The sequence below is a fragment of the Nansenia antarctica genome (assembly GCF_963989245.1).
Source record: "Nansenia antarctica genome assembly, chromosome: 1".
Classification (NCBI taxonomy): Eukaryota; Metazoa; Chordata; class Actinopteri; order Argentiniformes; family Microstomatidae; genus Nansenia; species Nansenia antarctica.
Genome location: NC_137674.1, coordinates 31,142,991 through 31,152,357, shown reverse-complemented (window position 1 = coordinate 31,152,357; position 9,367 = coordinate 31,142,991). Strand labels below are relative to the sequence as shown.

The window sequence follows — 9,367 nt, the reverse complement described above, 5'->3', positions numbered from 1 at the left end:
TTAAGACATGAAGAAATATAGAGAACGATGGAGAGTAAATTCCTCATTCTGAACGACGAAGACCTCAAAAGCCTCATTTCCAACAGTGAAGAGAGTCTACAGATCGACAGGTATTACAGCTAGCCTGCTACATTCATTGCTATATAGCTTTGCTTGCTTTTCTAGCTAGCTTGATGTTGTTGCTATGCTATATTAGGTTAGCTGGCAAGGTTAGCCAGTTGTTGCATCAAATCATGACTAATCTGATCTTATTGCGACATTAAATAGTTAGCGATGGCATGCAGCCTGATTCATAGAGCCACATCCAAACACGGGGGTAGTGAAGGTTTAGCTGCTACTTTGCAAACATAGCACTATAACTTGTATACACTATTATAGCTGGTGGGCGCAACCATTGCTTGTGCAACCGCACCATTGCAGCTGCAAGTAACCGCACCATTTATTTGCTCATCTTCAATATCTTTACAATGGTTGCTGCTGATAATGGTTTATGATGCACATCGGTAGAGTGCCTGCTAATAAAGCTACACATGCGATTAGTATGGGTTGTGTGTCTACCTTGCTTGTAGACAATATGCATGTTCACTATTTCCGATGATCTTTATTGTTTTCTATCCCCGTAGGTCCAAGACATTGTTTGAGGAGATCCGTGCGTCCATCAACAACGGTGACGAAGAGGATCGTTCCTTTTGGAGGCCTGTGCTTCCGTGGGGGGGTGTCTACCCCATCAGGGCAGGTCGGAAGGCCATCTCATGCACCCCACTATATGTAAAGATCAACTTAAAAAACACCTGCACCATCGATGGGTTCCTCATGATCCTCTATGTCATCCTGAGAGACAACCATGGGTTCCCCAGGGAGGTGGGCGTGTTCCTGGGCAAGCAGTTTGTGGAGCATTTCCTCTACCTGATGGACTCCTATGAGTACGCCACTGTCAAGATGCTGTGGATCTGGGATCGGATGTCGAAGAGACAGTACCGCTCTCTGATCCATCACGCGGCTCTAGAGATTGACTTGTTTGGCAATGAGCATGAGAACTTCACCAAGAACTTGGAGAACCTGATGTCCACCATGCAGGAGAGCTTGTGCACCAACTGGAGCTGTCCTTCACGTTACCAGGTGCTCATACAGAGGACCATCAACATCAAGTAAGAGAGGCAGAGGCTGCATACCAACTCCTGAACTCTCCGATTAGGCATTGGAGTGAGCTAGGGCCTGTGGTGAATAGGGAGGGACAAGACTACTACCAAATGTGCCACTTATTGCTTTTTTGAGATACAAGGCGTTGTTAAATCGGGGCGGCTGTGGCGCAGGAGGTAGAGCCGCCGTCTAATGATCACAAGGTTGGCAGATCGGCGGTTCGAGCCCCAGCTGGCCACATGTCGAAGTGTCCTTGGGCAAGACACTGAACCCCATATTGCTCCCAGTGAGCGGGCCAGCGCCTTGCATGGCAGCTTGCCGCCATTGGTGTGTCAATGTGTGTGTGAATGGGGGATGCAGCAAAAAAGGCGCTATATAAGTGCAGTCCATTTACCATTTACCATTTAAATCGTATGCAATATGGATATGCAATATCCTCAGTTCAAAAACACTTTTGATTGATTGATTGATTGAAAACTTTATTGGAAGATTTGCAGAAGTAGGTACATGAAAGTACATATTACATACAAGGTCAACTAACAGGATAAAAACCCAAGAAAGCCACTGGCTTATTTCAATTGGGGTCCTTGATTCTCAATTCATCGTTACATGTAAGACAGACAAAAAAACTAGTACTATCTACAAGATAATACAGACAAATAACTATTACTATCTACAAGATAAACATACATCCATCATGGGAAGAACAATACAACAAAACATAAGGTATGTACAGCGGGTAGGACAGGTGGGGACATACACCACCGGTGGGGGCGGGGGACAAAACACAAAGTATGTACAGTGGGTAGTTCGGGTCTTTTAATCTGATTTTTGATTTAGAGGGTCCAGTTACGGATTGCAGCCTCCTGTAAATGTTTTTTGAGAGTCAGTTGTTTTGAAGGTGGGCAGTGTTTTGCACTCCTTTAAGATTATAGGAAGGGCGTTCCACATTTTTACTGCATAGTTTGCAAACGAGTTTAACCCCTTGTTTGTGGTGCAACGCGGTTGAACGTGGTTCGTGGAGCTTCCTCTGGTGTTGTATGTGTGGACGTTGTTCACTTTTTGGAAGTATGTTGACAGGTACTTGGGTGTCTTTGTGGTGTAGCGTATCTTGAAGACCAGGCCCAGTGCAAGCTGCTGCACTCTGTCAACTACTCGTAGCCAATCAAGGCTCAAAAAATTAGCAGCGGTTAGATGTGTTCTAGGGTTGAGGCCTAGCAGAAGCCTAACCAGTTTATTTTGGGCTGTCTGGAGTCTTGTTTTATGGGCCTTTGTGGTTCTATAGTACCATGATGTTACGGCATAGTCGAAGTGACATTGAATGAGAGCTCCTGATAGGGTCCTCAGTGTGTTTTTACTGACAAGTGAGGATATCCTGTACAAGAATCTAGTTCTATGGTTCACTAACAATTAGCACGCTAACTATTGGCTATTAACAGTTAATGAAAACTGATGGTGACTGAATGCGAACAAAGCTAGAGCTAGACGTCAGCCTCTGGTCCTAAAGGAGCTCTGTGTGGAGCTAGACAATCGTGGACCGTGTCCAAAAGGGAGGGCCCTGTCGCTAACCGTACTCTTTACTAACGATGTAGATCAGCTGGCTTTCCCCTCCTGTCTTCAAGTGGTGTTTATTTCTACCCCTTGATACTTGACTAAAATAAGGCCCGGCTGTCTGTCTGTCTGTTGCTGTGAGTCGTAAGTGATGAGAGCCTAGCGGTGTTTTACCATCTCCGGCCCGAGACTCCACCTCCCACGGGTGTCTGCCACAGCCTTATACAGGCATGGTTCCCCACAACGTGCTCTGTTTAGACAGTGGATTATCTGACTCCCAGCCACTGGTTAAACAGTCTTTGTTGCCGGCCCTTTCACCTTCAGAACAGTCTGGTTGATTGTTTAGGCTGGTGTGAATGAATGCATGTTGATAGATAGATAGATATGTAAATAAAATAGATAGGTACATTATTGATCCCTGAGGGGAAATTCAGGTGTTACAGCAGCTCCGACAACAACAACAACAAAATAAAGTGAATTGAATAATATAATATAATAATAATAAAAAATTTAAAAAAAAAAGATAAGATAGACCTAATAGACATCTGAAACTTTATATATAGTAGGATTTAACATCCTGCAGCCTGACTCTGAACACCCCGCTCGAGCCAGCCGGAGGACGAGTTGCACGAAATGTCTCCCATAGCTCTCCTTAGTGCTGTTGTCCAGTGCTGTGGTGTAGACGCATGGCTGGGCCGCAGACAGACACGGTTTGTTTTGTTTTTTTGGCCTCTGACTCTTTTCTCTCTTTTTAGCCCTCCTCATGAGCTGCCTGACAGAGATCCCATTCAGTCAGCTGTGGATGAGTACTTCTGTCCCAAGATCCTTATCTGCAAAGAGCTGGGGTGAGATATGTGTTGTTAGGAAACGGTGGGACATCAAGTCATCCCATGCTTTATTAGACTGTCCCGACCCCCCGTCCCCCCCAGCCCCGGAAGTGCATACATGCGTACAGAACATACACACAAATGTACGTCTACTGTAATGTATTTGCATATCATTACACCGCCTCCTTTTAGAGAGAGAGTTCATTCTTTACCTGGAAGAGCGTACATGCATACATACAGTACTGTATTTTGCATAGCATTACAACATGTAGACATTGTATTAGATTAGATTAGATCGATTAGATTCAACTTTATTGTCATTGCTATATTATTAATACAACTGAGTACGAGTACCAGACAACGAAATGCAGTTTAGCGTCTAACCAGAAGTGCAAATAGTGATATAGTGCAAAGACTATAGTCTATTATAAATAGTGATATAGTGTAAATGTCCTCCCATCTCTCCTGTCCTCTGTCATGGTGATGACTCCTGTCCTCTGTCATGGTGATGACTCCTGTCCTCTGTCATGGTGGTGACTCCTGTCCTCTGTGTGGCACAGTTGCAACGGGCTGAGGGAGTTCTCACAGAGGGTCTTCTGCCATGGCCCACCCCCGTTTGTCATCCTCAACATGCAGCTGTGGAAGTCTGAGGAGTTGTCCTACGTGCCCTACCACCTGGCCCTGTCCCAGCACAGGTGAGACACACTGGAGAACTGGGGGGTATTACATCAACGTCGCTAAATGAAAATCCAGGCTTATTATAATCTTGTGAGACTTATCAAAATAAGCCTTTAGCAACGTTGAAGGAACTGTTGTCCTGTTTGAACAGGATGTGACTCACAAGATCTATACTTGGAGTCTATATCCAGATATTTTCTTGTTACACTACTTGTATTTCTATTTCAGAGCTTTCCCAGTACAGTACTTTGCATTGCTGAGAATGTTATGATGAACCCGTGACGAATGTCCCCCCTAAGACCTCTTCATCCCCTCTACCCCCCTCTACAGTTTCTCTAGTGTAAATAAATAATAATAACATTAATAATTCTTGCTTCTTCTAGCATTATGACTGCCAATGGCTCCCGGCCCTAGCATAGATTACTTTTCCTTGCAATGACTGATGGATAGATGATTCACTTACTTAAATGTATTTGTTGTTAATTGCTTTGGACAAAAGGCCAAAACATTTCAATGAATCCAGTTCATCCCTGTGCGTTACCTCAGGTATTCACTAGAGGGCGCCACACTCTTCAACAAGGAGGAGCATCACTACTCCGCGGCCTTCCAGATAGACGGCTACTGGATGCACTACGACGGATTGCGGAGCGACAACCTGATCCTGTTGAACAAGCCCCCGGAGCTCCTGCTGCTCTCCTCACTGGTCTACATACGTGCCTCAGACAAATGAGGCGCACAACCGATGTCACAAAGGGGACAAACAGCACAGAGACTAGGAGACAGACGGCAGTACCCATGAGTGATCTTGATGGAAAATTGCACATCTGCGCCGTATAACCATCCTGTGTTTCTGTTCCACTGCCCTTTAAACCACAGTAATGAGAAGCAATTCCACTCATTTCCTTAGTTCAATGTCAGATAGTTTTACCACCTGATCATACAAAATACCGTTTTGTTTTTGTCCTGAACATGCTTGCGCCACATGTACAATAGTTTTTTCTCAGTCAAGGTTCTCATGTCAACAACCTCCTTGTTCTGTTTATACTCTAAGATTACTTTGTGTTTTTGAATGATGTGATGTGCTCTGTTTTGCCTGATTGCTGCGTGTGAAAAACGCACCGTGCAAAATGAATACTGCTTTTCCCATTTGGGCATGCTTGGAATCCAAGAATATATATATATATATATTTATATATATATGGACTATAATAGTTTTGGGCTGGTATGCATAAATAATACTATAGTATTACATAATAAACGTCATAACTTTATAGTCTAAAAGGGGACATGTTTGTGTTGATTGAATCATACAGGTTTTGCATCTTGACACATTTTAATTGGATCACTAACCCTAAGCATCCGTTCAAAAGCAGCATTGCAAATGTGCAAATGACTGGGAATCAGGATGACTGATTTGCCTTTTAGAGAATTCCTGTAGCCTGAATCCTTAGCTGAGCCTTAGTCTCAATACAAGAGTTGAACTCAGCATACAAGTTTATATCCATGTCCGTTTTCTTTTTCAAACCATTTGTGCATACCAGCCCTGAGTCAGATCAAACAGGTGCTTTTTGATGTACTATTTCTACTGTGGTTTGAAAAGTAAAGAGACAGTTGAAATACATACTGCTTTGCATCTGGTGGAAATCAAACCATGTTTCACCTAGTGTTGATTTCCTGATTTTATTAACTTGTTGAAGTTGGTGGAGGTGTACATTTCAGCCAAAACTCTAATGTAGAATTAAATGCTCACGTTGGATATAGTGTATCAGAAGTCTGAAGAGTAATTACAGTTACCCCAGCACAGTGATGTTACAGAAGTGCTTCCTTTTGTCTTCCATAGAAATTAGTCAACACAATGCCCATGAATTGATCCAGAATTACTAGCGATTTGGCATATTACTACAACACAGTCGAAACAGTATGTTTTACTTTTAGCTTTGAGTAAATATAAGGCTGCTGTGGTTTTGTATTGAGTTTTAAACTCATCTATCATAGCATATCAGACTTCAAACTTCAGTAAATGATCAATATCACATTGTGCCTCTGCCAATTTAATATAATGTACCTTATGATCTTCTCAAAATTACATTGAGACATTGTCTGGATAGAGCCACAGTCCTTGTGTTCATGTGTTGAATGGTGTTTGATTGTCAGTTATTTTTCTATGCAGTTATTGTTAATAATCTTTTTAAAAGATCAATACAAATATTTTTATATTTTGGACATGTGTTTCTGTTTGTTACACTTTTGCATTGATCTGAATGACAAAACATAAACACAAAAAAGGAAAATGGTACCTTTTAAGGCAGGCATTTATTAATTTTAACTGGGTACAACAGCACCACACATAAATAAACTGGCTAAAATGTATGTATGTTCAATCAAAGCATGATAGAATGCGGAAAAAAAAATACTGCGTCTACATCTAGGGTTATCTTGTAGTTCCAGTGATAATCCACAGCATGTAAAATTCAAGGTTATCACTTTACTTCAGACATACATCAGACACACTCATGGGTAATGTAAAAGAAGCAGAGTGGTAATTTGGCTAACATTGACATCAGTATGAAAGGATTTTTTTTCCAGACACAAAACAGTAGTGACCTTACAAACAGTCCATCCTAGACTTGATATTAGTGTCCCCTCAGCATTCTTTAGTAAAACAAGCACTTTGGTGAGAGTGGTGGCAAAACAAGAAATGGTTAGGCCATGATACAATAAGTTATGAACTTCACACATTTATACATCCCTTCATTTTGCAGTTTCACGTTTTCAGATTCCACGTATTGGCCAATGGTTATTTCCGCAAAGCCGAACATAATAAGTTAGTATACACACCCATGAAATGAAAGGTGTTACTCAATATACTTACAAGGTTAACATTTCTACATGCCAACACAAATGCTGAAATTGATGGCAGCAAAAGACAGCAATCACGCCTGCGTGAACTTTGCTCTGTCTGATCTTGCGTTCGGGCTCGTCCTCCCAACCTGTTAAGGATTTGCCCAAAAGCAGCCGTCATGTAACATCAACAGAAAACGGTACCACAATGAAGACAGAAGAAGGAAAGGGATGTCTAATAAACAGTGGCTAATTTCTTTTGAGCAACTGTTTTTTCCCCCCACTTATGAAATGCACTCATAATGTGTCTAGACATATCACATCCCCAAAGATATATACAGTAAGTCAGAAGTCACATTACATAAGAGTGGATTGTTCACTTTTTTCACAAGTTTTGCTTTTTGGGGGGCAATAAAATGTTAGTGTTGAATCTATTCATAGGACCACAATCATTGAGAAAAAGGACAGAAACATAATTCATGACTACTGTAAATATTATGTATTAATGCAATGTGAGCTGTAAAATCATGCAAGCTGAAATGCCTCACCAGTTGTAAAAAAAACTCCATTAGCCTTCATCACATGACAACTCAACAAACAAACAAAAATCGGTATCTTTAATAAGGAAAAACATCACGATGACTAAGGATCTATGATGGGGAAAGTGCAAAATTCTAGGAGGGGTAAAAAGCAGTAGCAGTTATAACAATCAAACAACACAACTTCTTTTCTCTCTGATGAATTGAAAACGAAGCCAATTTAACTACCGATACAAAGACTCACCCATTAAAGTTTCCAAAAAACAGTATTTTTGAAAAGAGAAGCAGTACACATACTTGTACTAACAAGCTCCTGTTCTCTGTACACCGACAATAGTCTGTTATTGCTCGAACAAGACTAAACAGTTGAGATGTTAAAGGGAGCTGTCCTTGATCTTATCGTTGCTTAACAACAAGGTAACTTTAAGAGGGTCAGGGTGTTGTGAACGCACCCCTCAATTGGCAATTAGTGTGAAAATGGAGGCACGAAAAAAATAAAAACATACACCTGTACTCCAACTGCAAGGCGGCTGTCCTCTGGGACAGACAAGCTAGGTTGGCTCAGAGCAAGACTCACACACAGCCAAAGTCTAGTCCCAGACTACGGAAAACAATAATTAGGGATTTCTTTTCTTTCTTTTTTTTCACTGGAGAACAATCCATTTGATTCTGTCTGCAAACGTATCCTAGTACAAGTGAATCAGCATGCACAACATTGGACACAGCTCCTAAGACACAAGATGCAGAGTTGGATGAGAACAACATTGGACAGAAAGGTATTAAAGTCAGTGGTCTTTCATCAAAGACGGTATAAACAGCTAACAACAATGTGAACAGACAGACAGACAGACATGCCACGTGTGATTCCATCACTGCTATATGAGACGCCTTGGCTTTTAAGGAGGCTAACTGAAACCAAAAAACAGTAATCCACGAAAAGTCTTATTGCATCGTCTAAATGCCATTAACCTAAATTGAGACCTACTGTATATACATACAAACCACACAATGTATCAAATAGTTTGGTAAGTGCAATGCAGAGCTCCTCCTTCAGTTTCCACATGTGCAAACACATATAATGTACAATTCAAATAAAACGATACTTCCATACTGGGCCGACAACAGGGACTTTTGAGACTGACACCCCAGTGGGACCCCACTTTGCTCCATCTATTGCCTCGTACACTACCTGCACCACACACACACGCACACACAGTCAGGTATCTGTTCCCTTGTATGTCTGGCAGGTGTCTCTCTGGGGTCTCTCAGGGTTTGTGACAGGGGCTTTACAACAGTTACAGCCCTTAGTGCTCCACACTCACCCGCTCCACATGACAGCACAAAGGAATGTAACACACACACTCACACGCACGCACGCAGTGAAAAGAACGCTTTTGGTTCTGGCACACAAGGGGGAAAAGCTATTTGTGGCTCTGGAGGTGGGAAAGTTACAGCAGACTTGTGAAAGCAGGTCATATTTTGGCACTTCTCACGGGCCTGTGGTGAAAAAACAAAACAGAAAAAGCTCTCGTCTGAGCTAGTCAGCAAGGCCAGGGCCACATGCGGCTCACACATGCATCAGCGGAGAGGTGGCAAGCAAGCAGAGAGGGCTTAGGGGTCGTTCACATGCTGAATGAGAGAGTTTATTCCTAACTGGTTAGAGAGTGACAACATCACTGAGTCTTCCTTGAAGAGGAAGCTGGCAGTGATGGCGGCCATTTTGGTGACAGGACAGCGACTACAAAAGCTAGACCTTCACTTCCTTAACGCACGGAACCCCCTCAGGCGAGC

General features: G+C 42.3%; 1 protein-coding gene across 1 annotated transcript; it reads left to right on the top strand.

Annotated features, from left to right (window-relative positions):
- On the top strand, positions 1-6,306 carry dorip1 (dopamine receptor interacting protein 1). The gene is made up of 5 exons (XM_080533649.1): positions 1-110; positions 624-1,148; positions 3,447-3,536; positions 4,079-4,213; positions 4,743-6,306. The coding sequence occupies exons 1-5, from the start codon at positions 28-30 to the stop codon at positions 4,924-4,926; spliced, it is 1,017 nt and encodes a 338-aa protein (XP_080389775.1). The 5' UTR covers positions 1-27; the 3' UTR covers positions 4,927-6,306.
- Positions 6,307-9,367: the final 3,061 nt, after the last annotated feature.